The sequence below is a fragment of the Narcine bancroftii genome, chromosome 6, assembly GCF_036971445.1.
Source record: "Narcine bancroftii isolate sNarBan1 chromosome 6, sNarBan1.hap1, whole genome shotgun sequence".
Lineage (NCBI taxonomy): Eukaryota > Metazoa > Chordata > Chondrichthyes > Torpediniformes > Narcinidae > Narcine > Narcine bancroftii.
In genome coordinates, this window is record NC_091474.1 from 215279491 (window position 1) to 215293665 (window position 14175).

The window sequence follows — 14175 nt, forward strand, 5'->3', positions numbered from 1 at the left end:
ATTTTTCATAATGCTCATTGGTTCGCTCAAATGAGATCACATCTGCCCATTTACAGCCAATTCATCTGTTTGACTTGCAGCATGCAGCATGGGCGCCATTTTGAGTGCCGACAAAAGGTCGAAAAAAGTCAGTACCTTGGGTTTAAGATGATCCACCAACACATGAAGGCCGAGCACGAACCCCAGGAAGGCTCTCCCTCGAAGGAGGTGAGCACAAAGTGATCCAGGGCAGCTGGAAGGAGGTTCCTGGGCCCTGAGGTGGGAGACCAGCACAGCAAAAAGGCCTCGAGCTCACAGAGTTCCTACAGCGCAACCGAAGCGCCAAAGAACCAGTGAGCATGCTGGGGAGCAGACAAACCACTGAGAAGTAGCAACGCCGACCTACCTCCATTGGGGGTTGGGTTAGGGCAAGCCAATTTACCTCCGTTGGGGGTGGGATCAGACTAGAGCGGTCTACCCTCATGGAGGATGGGGCCCAAGTCTGGCTGCACCGACCTAGCTTCACTGAAGTTGGGGTCCAACATGTCTGGCAGTGATATAGAAGTGCCGCCGCAAGAGGCGATTTAAATAAGGGCATGCCTCCTCAGTTCTAGAGGCAGTGAAGAGGAGGTGCGTTTACTTAGTAAGACTAAGCCTGGCCATTCTACGACCCGCTCGTTGGGCATAGGTTCCTGGAAAGAGATAAAGTACAAGCCTTATAGGCCACCAGGGGTCATTTTGAAAGAACTATGAGCTAGAGCAGAAGTTGCATGGTGGGCGACAAATGTATCGGAGGATTACGCCACGATAGAAATTAGAAAATTTGATAAGGAAATCCGATCAGATGCTAGTGGTGAAGGATGGGGCACCAAAGAATTAACCATTCCTGAATCAGCATCTGGCATTAACTTCCTAGAAATGTTGGCAGCTCAGGTGACACTGAAATCATTCTGTGCGGAGAAAATGGGTATACATGTGTTGATGAGGTTAGACAACACCTCAGCAGTAGCATAGCTGAATAAAATGGGAGGTTTGAAGACCCCAACATGTAACTGGCTTGCAATACAGATGTGGAGTTGGTGTATTGAAAGGAATATCTGGATTACAGCCGCATATTTGCCAGGGCAACCGAACTATCAGGCGGATTTGAGGTCTAGAAAGTTCAATGATTGAACAGAATAGATGTTGGGGGGGGGGCGGAAAGAGTTTTAATCTGATAGTACAAAATTTTGGATTGCCAAAATCGATCTGTTTGCATCTCATTTAAATGCTTCTATGGCTTCTGTCAAACCCCCAGCAGAAGCCATAGACACCTTTACAATGATTAGGCAGAACTGAATTTCTATGCTTGTTCCGCCTTCTCATTAGTAGCTAAATAAATGCCTGCACAAAATTCAGGAGGAGGGGACCACTGGACTCCTAGGGGTGCCAAATTGGCCTTCCCAGTCCTGGTTCACAATGCTGAATTGGATGCTGGTAGAATGGCCTTTACTGTTGAGAAGGAGCAAGGAACTGCTAGTTCAACCAGAATCTCTCCATCCCCATCCTCTCATTCATCTCGATCTCGTATGTTGCAGGATTGGCGTGAAAAGTTTGGTGTAAAAGGATTGCAGCCGAAAAAAGTGGATATTATTTGTGCTTCATGGAGAAAGCCAACTCAAAAGCAATACACCACTTCTATTAATAAATGACAACTGTTTTGTTTTAATGAGAGTTTAAATGTTAATTTTGTTTCAGTTTCAGATGTTTTGCATTTCCTCGCTGATTTATTTTATGTTCACGTAGTCAGTTATAGTGCTTTTAATATGGCCAAGAGTGCTTTGGTGGTTTTCCTGGCTCTACGAGACACCGAACACTCTGTCGGGAATCATCCCCTGATTTCAAGATTCACAAGGGGCGTATTTCACTTACGTCCACCTATGCCACGTTATCACGCCATCTGGGATGTTAAAGTTGTGTTAGATTTGTTGCGACATTTGTCACCAGCATACACTTTGGCTTTATGTGACTTATCTCGGAAATTGCTCATGCCTTGACTTTGGCCTAAAGAATACAGACTTTAACTTGTTTACACTTGGACGATATCATTTGGGAAAATAATTTTGTTGAATTTCATGTTCAAATTTGTTGAAACATAATAAACCTGGTAGTGTGAGAGCAAAGTTTAAATTGAACGCTTATCAAGAGGATGAGAGATTATGTGTGGTGCAGTATCTGAGACAATATATTGAATGTTCCCACGATATCAGAGGGGTAGAGAGATTCTTGTTTATATGTTACAGGAAATTGCATCAGTGGGCATCTTCTCAGCCCTTTGCCAGATGGCTAAAGAGGACCATAAGGTTGGCTGGAGTGAATATCACTCAGCTGGGGCTCACTCAACCAGAGTGGCAGCAATGTCTATGGCTAGTAGAGTGGAAGCCCCCATTTGATATCATCTGTCAGGCGGGATGGTCAAATGAAATAACTTTTAACAGATTTTACAATAAACCTCAGGACGGAGAGGAAAAGCTTCACTGCAGCAATTTTGCAGGGTCCATATTGAATTGTGCCTCTTACTGGAGGTTCATTGATCTACCCTATGGTCTTTCGGACCATGTGAAAAAGAGACCACTGAGCTTTGAAATTGCATATTAGCGAAACAATGAGCATTATGAAAAATAATGGGGCATTATACAAGAACTTACTGGTTTGAAGTTTGATAATTATTATTTGAGTAATGGGAGTGGTGAGATAATATGCCCTCCTGTAATTACTTCAAGCGATGTTAAGGTAGTTTCTAGTGTTGCCTCACAATAAAATGCTCTTTTGACAGAATTATACCAGTGGTTGTCTTTTTTGAGATTCAAAGATTGGCTGCATATGTGCAGATGGGATCTCATATTATATCACCACTCCCATTACTCAAATAATAATCATCAAATTTCAAACCAGTAACTTCTTGTTTAATGCTCCATTACTTTGCATTAAATTTTATTTGCCATATATATACCTATTCCATTAGACTGTCCACGGGAAGCTTTCTAGCATCCAACTTGCTATTTCCCTTCCAAGCTTTGTATCATTCTAAATATTTTGAAAATTTATCCTGTCCACCCACACCCTTGTCATTATTATATTTCAAAAATAGCAGTAGATTCTGGGAACAAATGTCCTGTGTTCTATCCTGGATAATTTTTAAAATCCATAATGTTATAGATTAATTTGTGACATAGTTTAATTCTGCCAATCAGTCTTTTCTTTGGGAACTGAACAAATACCTTTTCAAGACCCATATATATATCAACTTACAATTCAATTAATTTGACAAAAACAATTTGTGTGCAACAAATTCAATCTGATGTGCTTCATTAGCTTTAACTTTTCAAAGTGACAAATCTACTTTCCACTTAAAAGTTATTTCTAAACCCCTCTCTGCCACCAGACTGATGTTGCTGGGTGTATTCTAGGATCTCTTTTTGAACAAGGATGACAAATGTAATGTCTTTCAATTTTGACAGTATCTCCGTCCTCATGGTTATCAAAAGAGAGAAGTAAAAAAAAGAAATAGGGTTTGATACATTAACTATAGTTCTTTGGATCGTTACATGAATAGGAGGGGACTAGAGGGGTATGGACTGGGTGCTGGTCAGTGGGACTAGGAGGGTGGGGATTTGCTACGGCATGGACTAGTAGGGCCGAACTGGCCTGTTCTGTGCTGTAAGTGGTTATATGGTTATATGGTTATAACTAACAGAGTAGAAAGTGCAGTGAATTTGGATTTCAAAAAGCATTCAATAAGGTGTTACATGAAAGGTTATTGCAGAAGAGCACTTAGCACGGTAACAGGCCCAATGGCCCATGCCACCAAATTTCACCCAAATTACCTACACTCTTGGTATGTTTTTGAATGGTGGGAGGAAACCTTAACACCCGGAGAAAACCAACACAGACATGGGGAGAAGCTCCTTAAAAATAGCACCGGATTCAAACTCCAGTCACTGGCACTACGCTAGCCATTCCATCCCATTAAGTATAAGGTACAGATGCACTGAAATTCATGCTTGCTGCAGCTAAACAGACATACGAGGTATACTAATGATAGTAGAAATTAAATTATCACAGATGTGTCATTAGACAAAATGGGGTACAAAGGGATATGGAGGTTGAGTGCAAGAAATACAAAAAGGTTGACATAACAAAAAGGAAGGCTAACTGAACAATAATCTTCCAAATTTACAGGGCATTAAAGAGATTAAATCTGGAGTACAGTGTAAAAACTTTGTCTTCATATTTAAGGAGTGATATCTTTGGAGTGGAGGTAGCATAGTGGAAGGCTTATTAGATTTGTGGCATGAAAGAAATGACATTTTTCAAAAGGGGAAGGTTGGACCGATACTGATTCTCTAGATTTTAGAAGAAACATAATGCTGAGACAAATAGGCATTTAAACTAGAATGGAATCAAGGAGTATGAGGAGAGAGAAGGAAAGCAGTTTTGAGACTAATATTGAATCTTATTGAATAGCAAGAACAGACTTGAAGGGCTGATAGGCCTTGGCTTACATCTTATATTCTTAAGTAATGTTCTCAATCATTCTTTTAAATAACCTGCAGTAAAATCTAACTCCTTCAAAATAAACTCAATGTCTACTTTGCCAGACTAATGTTTGAGAAACTGAAAGAAAACGGTTCCAAATTATTTTGCAATGTTGGGGAATTGGTACCATACACACCTTTACAAAAACTTAGAAGTGTTCAAATTTGAAAATCTTTTGGGTGAAAAATGAAGTGAATATCCTCTTATCTAACTGTGCATAATTGTCTTTCATTATGTTGGTATATTTTGCTGCAAAATGGCACTGAAAGGACAATCTAGTAAAAGACCAACAGGACCACAAAATCAGACTTTGTTGAATGCACACATTTTTTATAGTTTCAAGTTTTAAATCTCACTTTCAAAATTATGTTCATGTTAGATTATATGCCAAATGAAACAAACAAAAATGTCGAAAATGAAAACATTATGTGCATTATTTAACGGAACTATTCTTAGCACTCTGCTTTGTGATTTCACCAATTGTTTGAAGCAGAGTGCCGCAAGAGGACTTAAAAGTGATGTTGTAGGTCATTGCAATACATTATTGTCCTGAGTACCTGCATCCACACTCAACAAGCAGCTCGGGAGAAAAACAGACAGATGATAAAATTGCACATGCAACAGTTAATTCAAATTGAAGGCTGAAAAAAACTGTCTCATTAGTTAGAGGAGATAGAATAGAATTAATGACTGAATGGCCACATCTTAATTTCCCAAAAGCCAAACATTGCTGAAGGTTTTTCACAGTATAATTTAAAAATTCAACAGCAAAAGAGATCATTTCCATTTGTCATCACAAATGTCTTCTTCTTTCTTTGGCTTGGCTTCGCGGACGAAGATTTATGGAGGTGTAAATGTCCACGTCAGCTGCAGGCTCGTTTGTGACTGACAAGTCCGATGCGGGACAGGCAGACACGTTGCAAGGGAAAATTGGTTGGTTGGGGTTGGGTTTTTCCTCCTTTGTCTTTTGTCAGTAAGGTGGGCTCTGCGGTCTTCTTCAAAGGAGGTTGCTGCCCGCCGAACTGTGAGGCGCCAAGATGCACGGTTTGAGGCGATATCAGCCCACTGGCAGTGGTCAATGTGGCAGGCACCAAGAGATTTCTTTAGGCAGTCCTTGTACCTCTTCTTTGGTGCACCTCTGTCATGGTGGCCAGTGGAGAGCTCGCCATATAACACGATCTTGGGAAGGCGATGGTCCTCCATTCTGGAGACGTGACCTACCCAGCGCAAATGTCTACAAGACCCTTAAAACTCACAACTGATTGTTCCCTATCAGTACCATTTTAGCACAATGAAAATATGACATGTCTCAACATTGATGCCCTTGGAAGTTTTAAAAAAAACCCAGAAGATTCCATTGTTTAACTCACCCAAAAAGAACAGCACTAAAATTACATTTATAAGATAAGAACAGTTGAAAAGCAAAAAAAAAATTTAAGCGGCTTAAAATGCTATGAAGTGTACACTAATATACAATATGAAGCTAGGACAATAAAACAAAGGTATTTCATCGAAACATCGTGGTATTTGAATACATGTTGCTGTGTGCAAGAATATGAATTGCTGAGTTAAATGGAAATGTGTTAAGACAAAACTCAAGCGGAATTATGTTGAAATAAATTTAAGATTAAAAAAGGTTATGATTTCTGAGCTTGTTTAGTAACAAAATAAATAAATATATTGGACCATACAAACCTTCCTCTGTTGTCTTGGAAGGTTAGTTAGGAAGGTGCAGTCTTTAGGTATAAATTTTAAGATAGTCAAATGGATTGAACATTGGCTGAAAGGGAGAGGCCAGAGAGTGGTAGTGGATAATTGTCTGTCAGGTTGGAGGCCGGTGACCAGTGGTGTGCCTCAAGGATCTGTATTGGGCCCATTGTTGTTCGTTATATACATTAATGATCTAGATGATGGGGTGGTGAATTGGATTAGTAAATATGCAGACGATACTAAGATAGGTGGAATAGTGGATAATGAAGAAGGTTTTCAAGGATTGCAGAGGGATTTGGGCTGCTTAGAAAAGTGGGCTGAAAAATGGCAGATGGAATTTAATGCTGATAAGTGTGAGGTGCTTCATTTTGGTAAGAAGAATCAGAATAGGACATACGTGGTAAATGGGAGAGCATTGAGGAATACAGAAGAGCAGAAAGATTTAGGAGTAACAGTACATCGTTCCCTGAAGGTAGAAACTCACGTGAATAGGGTGGTGAAGAAGGCTTTTAGTATGCTGGCCTTTATCAATCATTGCATGGAATATAGGAGTTGGGAGGTGATGTTGAGATTGTATAAGACGTTGGAGCGGCCTAATTTGGAGTTCTGTGTGCAGTTCTGGTCGCCTAATTATAGGTAAACAGAGTGGAGAGAGTGCAGAGAAGGTTTACCAGAATGTTACCTGGGTTTAAGCATCTAGAGTATAGGGAGAGATTGGACAGATTAGGTCTTTATTCTTTGGAGCGTAGAAGGTTGAGAGGGGATTTGATAGAAGTATTTAAGATTATGAAAGGGATAGACAGAGTGGATGTGGATAGACTATTTCTGTTAAGAGGAGGAAAGATTAAAACAAGAGGACATGAGTTAAGAATTAAGGGGCAGAGGTTTAGAGGTAACATGAGGGGGAACTTCTTTTCTCAGAGAGTGGTAGCCGTGTGGAATGATCTTCCGGGAGAAATAGTGGCGGCGGAGTCAATTGTATTATTTAAGAAAAGGTTGGACAGGTATATGGATGAGAAGAAGATGGAGGGTTATGGGCATTGTGCAGGGAGGTGGGACTAGAGAGGGGTGTTTGGTTCGGTGCGGACTAGAAGGGCCTAATGGCCTGTTTCCGTGCTGTAATTGTTATGTTATGTTATGTTAAATATGAAAAATATACATTTTTTATTTTAAAAATATTTTAAAAAATTTATACAGCACCTTTGATGAGGCAAAACAAGCCCGAGGCACTTCGCAGGTGAGGTAAAAAACAATAAATATTCAACCACATTCAATTTTGGGACAGGGAATCATTTGTTACAGCTTGTCAATCTGTTCATCCTGATTCATAGTTGTTAATATGACCACAAAAAGCTTTAGGCATTAACCTTGTAATGCCTAATAAAATGTCTGTAAATCTAAATGCACTTCACTTACCAGTTCTTTTCTTTCACTCAGCCAGTTTCATTCTCAAACAAAAACTCAATAAAATCAAATCCTCTTTCTCTTTACTGCTCAGTTATACAATGATTTTCCCACGCTGCTTGTTATGGTAAGATGCTGGAATCCTAGTTTGACCATTATTATGATTAACTTTTCACCTATTGTTTATTCTGGGCTCCTTCTTAAGTTTGGGCTTTCCATTTTGACCCTTGTCCACTACATCTTCATTGCACTTTCTCTGAAGACTAAGATTAAGTTCCCTCATCTCTTTTGCCTCAATTTTTTCCACCATTATTAGGATGTTCCTAGGGTTATACAAAACACCGTGTATTTTCCTTATTTCCCATTATAAAATCCCCAGTCTTATCCTATATTTACCCGAGCTATTCTCCCTCTAATTATGTATGTGCAGATAAAAAAGCTATGTGGTTTATATTTCTCGTATAAAACCACACAGCCCTTGCTGGTTTCTAAAATTATCCCAATCTTTTGATCAAACTCTAATCCTTACAACTATGTTTTTATGGACCTTTTCAAAGGAGCAAAGACAGATTGATATTTAGGCAGGTTTAAGGAGTTTTCAACTCTGTACATAACTCTGTGTAAGCAGCATTAATACATTTCGTGCTTCATCTAGAATTATCACCTTTCAATGTATAGAAATTTGCATCCTTCCCCAAAAACCAGGTAAAAAAGATATTGCAATTAAAAAAAAACATGAACTTTATCCTATTGCCCAAATAATCTTCCAGGCATAGAATAATGATTTGGAGCAAAACTATAATTTTTTTTTGCAATCATCCATCTGCATTTTTTTGTGCACTGCTTGTCCGAGCAAAAAATTCAATTTGATGATCAAGAGCAAATGGAAGAGATCTCAGGCTTCAACTGTCGACATTGATCATTAACTGGACAAAATAATGCAAATCGTTTCAAGATCAATCATTTATTCTCCTGCTTTCACCTTGCCCACTTGGAGGACCTTTCTAAGATTGGACATATGCACCATAACAACTACATGCACCGTGAAAAACAGCAGCACCAGGGTTGAGAAAAGGGGAGGGTGCACCGATTTTGACTAAAGGGAAAAGGTGATGGAATAAATAACCTGCAGTAGAGATGTGCTGTGCGAAAGAGCCTAAGGAGACCTGCAAAAGCTCTTGTCGCATGTTTCTGGCATGATGTCATTTAAGGAAGCTCTTGCACACGTTACACTGCTAGGCTCGCAAAATCTATGAGCGTTTGAACTTTGTAGAAGCATGAAATCAAATGTACCCTTATCTTTTCTTCCTTATTGTGGTGGCCAGTATGTCTTAATAGAGGTATCGGGCAAGCAAGAGTTAAATCCCAAAATCAGTTTTGTGAGAAAAATGTCTGACCAGAGTCTTGCTATAGCCAGACTTGGTTAAGAGGTAAAAGAGGTAGAAAACTGGCCTTGAGAGGGTGCTACAGATGTTGGTATGTAAAGAAAGACAAAGAAGAGTATAGATTAGAACATGAAAAAGAACATTGTGTGAACTTAGGAATCAAAAATATGGCAACAGGACTAAGCAGTGTGCACAACAGAATAAAAATTTTAAAAAGTATAAGAAGATACAGCAATCAATGATATTATTTGGTTTCATAATCACTTCATATTAAAGCACATTTAGTATCAAAATGACTTAAAACTATTTGGCCATATGTAACCACAGAGAACAAACTTAATTTTTAGAACAATATTGCTTTGTAACTGCAACTCTCATGAATAAAACCTATAAATGCAACAGACCTGACACAAGCTTCTATCAACCCCAACATTTATCCTTTGGGTCAAACTACGTCTTCTCCATATTGTTTTAGGAGTAGATCCTACATGCACATTGTATTTCAAAGAACTTAGGTCTCCATAAATCCTGAGTTCATTGGTAAGAGTCTTTACATCCCTCTTTCCATATGGCTTCCTTGGCCTGCAGTTCCTTTCTTGACAATATTTTGAATGAGAGCATAGAAATCAACAACAGGGTACAGACACTTGGTCCTTAAGCATTCTCTACTCTAACAACTGCATAGAATTTCCCTAGTGCATCATCCAGTTCCATAAGGCAGACAAAGAGTTGTCATTACTGTCGCCAACATCCCCTTCATAAAGGGAGAAAGAGAAGCAAAAGAGAGTCCTTCAAAGTCACTGAGTGTCCATGGATTGATGGTGGTGCTCCTGCAAACTTTGCAGCCACATGGACTCCAATTCGATTCACTGGCATCCTGAGCACCAGATCCAAACCTCTGAAAAAAATCAGTAAGTTTTCAATGCCTGAGACCGTTCAGGAGCCCCTCTTTTCCTCAGCAAAGTCGCACCCTCTCGAATCTTGGTTCTGATATCTGCAAACTGCAGACTGTGTGGGTCCCCGACCACAAATCACCCACAGCCTGTGTGAGTTCACCTGCCACTTGCTGGTCCGCTGCTGTGGTCAGGGTCCTGTAGGGTCATCTTGTCTGCTTCTCTTTCTCAAGGGGCATTTTCCCCATTTCTGGTGCCCTGCACTGGTCTGCTGTCTCCGTAGTCTGCATTCCCTCGTGGCCGCTTTCGAGTACAGGAACCACCTTCTTGGGTCAGACCTCCATGGTTGCAGGATTTTACTTAGAGGCTCCACTTAAATCCTGTACTGAGCTCCTGGCACTTGTATTAGGCAGTTGAACTCTTTGGAGCAGTGCTGTGTCTCCAGATTTTGGGTCTGCACCAACAGCAGCATTGCTGTTGTAGCAGATCAGGCAGTGGTGCCATTTTCATTTTATATTCTCTTAACTGTAGACAAATATATATTAGAAATGATGTTTTTTTTTCAAAAGTGCCATTAAAGGCAATGGCAGGCTCAATATTATGCATAAAGAACTGGAAAGGAAGCAGTCAAGCTGCAGTGTATCATGCCTGGCAAAACCATTGAGCTTGAATGTGGCCATCCTTTAAAATGATTGCAGGAGAAATAGCACAAATCAAAGTTGGTGATTTTACACAAAACCAATGAATGCTATGCTTCAGATGAGAATGGTTGAAAACTGCACCTTAAGGGTAGAATAGCTGGCATTGTCAGGATGAGTTTCACACTGGAAGCATAAACCTTAAACGTTCATGAAAATTTTAATAAAAAACCCATGGGTCAAATTTCTCATGGGTCAATAAGAGTGCTCTTCATCAAATTAAATTCATTTTTTATTGTGCAGCATTTTTCACTGCTATGAAAATGAAGTTAAATACCACAGTTCTAAAATACTTAAAACTTTAAAAATGGAATCTGTTGTCAGGAAACAATGAATACCAAAGAGAATGAATATTCCCCACTGATAATTTGTAATTTATTTCTGACATGGTGAATGGCATATTCAGATTATTTCCTGACATTGGTTTTTAACACTAATGCAATTGCAGGCATAAAAAAAGTAAACTTTGGTCACCAACAGATTAATCAATGAAAATTTTCATTTCTACCTTGGTCTATATACAATTTTGGGTCTGTTCTCCAAGTTCCCACCAGAAACCAGCCTCTGAGCATTAAGCAGATGTCTACATCTTGAGTAGGATTGTTCAATCTTCTCAGCAAAATTGAAACACATGAAACAGATGGCGCCGCTAATCAACCTTATAATAATTGCTTATCTACTGCCGAATGACATATGAAGATGGCTTTATTACAGGTCAATTGAGAGAATTTTAGGTTTATCTATCTTCTGTATGGGGATAGATCATTGACCTTTTAACTTGTAGCATTTTTAATTTATTAGAAAGTATATTTACTATGCTCTAAATGTGCGCATAAAGAAAAAATAGATAAAAGAGAACGCAGGTCCGTTTCATATTAATTATTTATTTTGCTCTGGTTTAACAAACAAATTATTAATGAAAAATATTTTATTACTTATAAATGTTACTTTTAAAAAAAAATAATTTAGCACTTACAAAATGAGGAATGATAGTAGTTTTATTCCCCATTTTACTTTTGTCAACTGAAACAAGCAAACTCAAAGAAAATTGCAACAAGAAAATTCTTTACCTGGTGCCCTTCCTTCAGTTTTGCCACAACCTTCTCATAACATACTTCTTCCATATCATGCAATTGCTGCATCTATAAATCAAGAAAATAAATAGTGATTTTTTAAAAAGTTGTTCGATGTTTCCTGCCAGTTTCCAAAATGATGGATAAAACTGGCAAATAAATTATTCTTATCTCAAAGACCAGGATGGTATTCAATAGCCAAAGGGGAGGTATATTATAAATTTGATTTACAAGCAGTTTTACAGACTGAGAGCATATAAGGTATGGATTGGAATCCCATTTTAAAATTATGAAAAGCACAGTATTTTGACCAAAACAATTCCATTCACACATTAATGGTATGGAACAAGGCTGCTAGATTGCATCTCTTGACATATTAATGATTTAAAGATATTCATGTGCTTTGGGATATTTTGAAAAGGGCTTTAAAAATGCAAATACTTTTTTGATCCATTTCAGTAAATGCATGTCATAATTTATTTGTTTAGGTTGAAGGAAGAAAGGGAACCAACGTTCTCTCTCTTTACCTCCTTCTCTGTCTTGTTCCCTCCAACTCCCCAGCCCCTTCCTTCCATTCCATCTCCTATCAGAGCACTACCCTTCTTGGTCCTCTGCCCTTGCCCCTATCACTTCTCAGCATCTTTCTCTTCTTGCCTTCCACAGGGATCCACTTCTTATCTCTTATGTTTTATCCTGTGTTCCTTCCCTCACTTTTTTATTCAGTCGTTTAGCTGTTTTTGCAGAATTGTGACGAAAGGTTCAGGCCCATATTGTGATTTAGCTTTTACTTCCTATAGATGCTGTGTGTTGAAATGAGCCCTTTACCTAAGTAAAAGGGAGTACAGAATTGCAGGGCCATTTGCTCGCATGAGGCCCATACTCTTCCAATCCTAGAGTTATTCTTAAAAGCTAACATGTCTGCCTCTATTCCTTTGTCTTGCAGCTTGTTCTACATATCCACCACCCACTGAGTGAAGAACTGTCCCTTCACGTCCTTTCTAAATCCTACCCTTCTCACCTTGTAGTTATGCTCTCGTCTTGGATTCTCCTACTCCTGGAAAGAGAATATCACCATTTATCTTTTCTATGCCCTGGAGCGACTACTACACAGAATGAAATACACCACTACCACATTGAAGGTTTCAAATGAACTGTTTATTCAAACTTCGTGCAAGCCCTTTAAGGGTGGCATGAGCTCTGCACCCGTGTCGGTGGTGACGTAACCACGCTCACATGAGGCATGCGCCCTGGCCTAAGCCATGAGGCATAGAGGTCCCCTGACTGCGCCATTTTCTCGCGGCTGCCCTGCCGGTGAAGCAGTACGAGCGGGGCCAGTTGGCCACGAGGATGTGCACCGCCACAGCCCCTCATAATTTTATGGTCCTCCAAGATCCCTTAACACAATGTTCTGGGTTTGCACCTGGTCTAAACCCAGAGATTTATCCATCTTGATATGATCCAAAGGAAATTAACATCAGTCATCTTCACATTAACTTGTAAAATGTTACATAGTGTATGGTTTAAATATTAAAATTTATCTAACTGGATCATGGATCTAAAAAAAATCAGCAAGTTAATGGGAACTCTCTTCAAAAGCAATAAAATACAATGTTAAAAAACAAGTTGGCAAATGAAGACATGAATTGCACCTTAGATCTCATGTATTTATACCTTCTGCATAAGCCCACCATGAGCAACTTTGTCAAATCCTTAGTGAATTCACAGCTATCACAGAGAATGAGGTTAATGTATCATATATGTTGAATGTTGAGTGGGTGGGGAGGGTGGGGGGTGAAGGAGGGAGGGAAGGGAGGGGGAAAAGGGGAGAAAATGACACTGTGCATATTCAAGAGGGAAATGTTTGTGTGTATTTTGGTCAGTATAGTTGACAGTGTGAAAAGTTAAAAAAAAAATTTAAAAAAAGAATAGGCAGCTCAATGTTCTAAGATGCAGAGCTGCTTGCGTGATAGTGGTGGAAATAAGAATGGATGGGAAGTTGCAGCTTTGATTGGGGAGAACATCACCACATTACTTAGAGAGGATGATCCTGAGGGATCATCCAAGTGAGGCTATGTGGGTAGAACAAGGGACTTTAGTAAGAACTTTGACAAGGTCCCACATGAGAGGTTGGGCAAGAAGGTTCAGTCACTTGGTATCCAGGATGAGAAAGTAAATTAAATTCAACATTGGCTTTGTGGGAGAAGCCAGAGAGATAGTGGAGGACAGCTTCTCTGCCTAGAGGTCTGTAACATATGTTGTGCCTCAGGGATTGGTGGTGGGTCCATTGTTGTTGGTCATCTACGTCAATAACCTGAATGTAGTAAAATTGATGAGCAAATTTGCAGATAGAGATGCACTGGACAGCGTTCTCAACATTTGCAGCAGGATCTGGACCATCTGGAAAAATGGGCTGTAAAATGGCAGATGGAACATATGCGGACAAGTGTGAGGTGTT

At 39.5% G+C, this 14175-nt stretch overlaps 1 protein-coding gene across 2 annotated transcripts in view; it reads right to left on the reverse strand.

The window, feature by feature from the left end:
- Nucleotides 1-14175, reverse strand: part of ascc3 (activating signal cointegrator 1 complex subunit 3) — a 484134-nt gene that overhangs the window by 346607 nt on the left and 123352 nt on the right. For both annotated transcript variants that reach the window (XM_069887454.1, XM_069887456.1), the window contains exon 12: nucleotides 11718-11789. In XM_069887454.1, the coding sequence (XP_069743555.1) occupies nucleotides 11718-11789 (72 nt within the window). The remainder of the gene's footprint in view (nucleotides 1-11717; nucleotides 11790-14175) is intronic.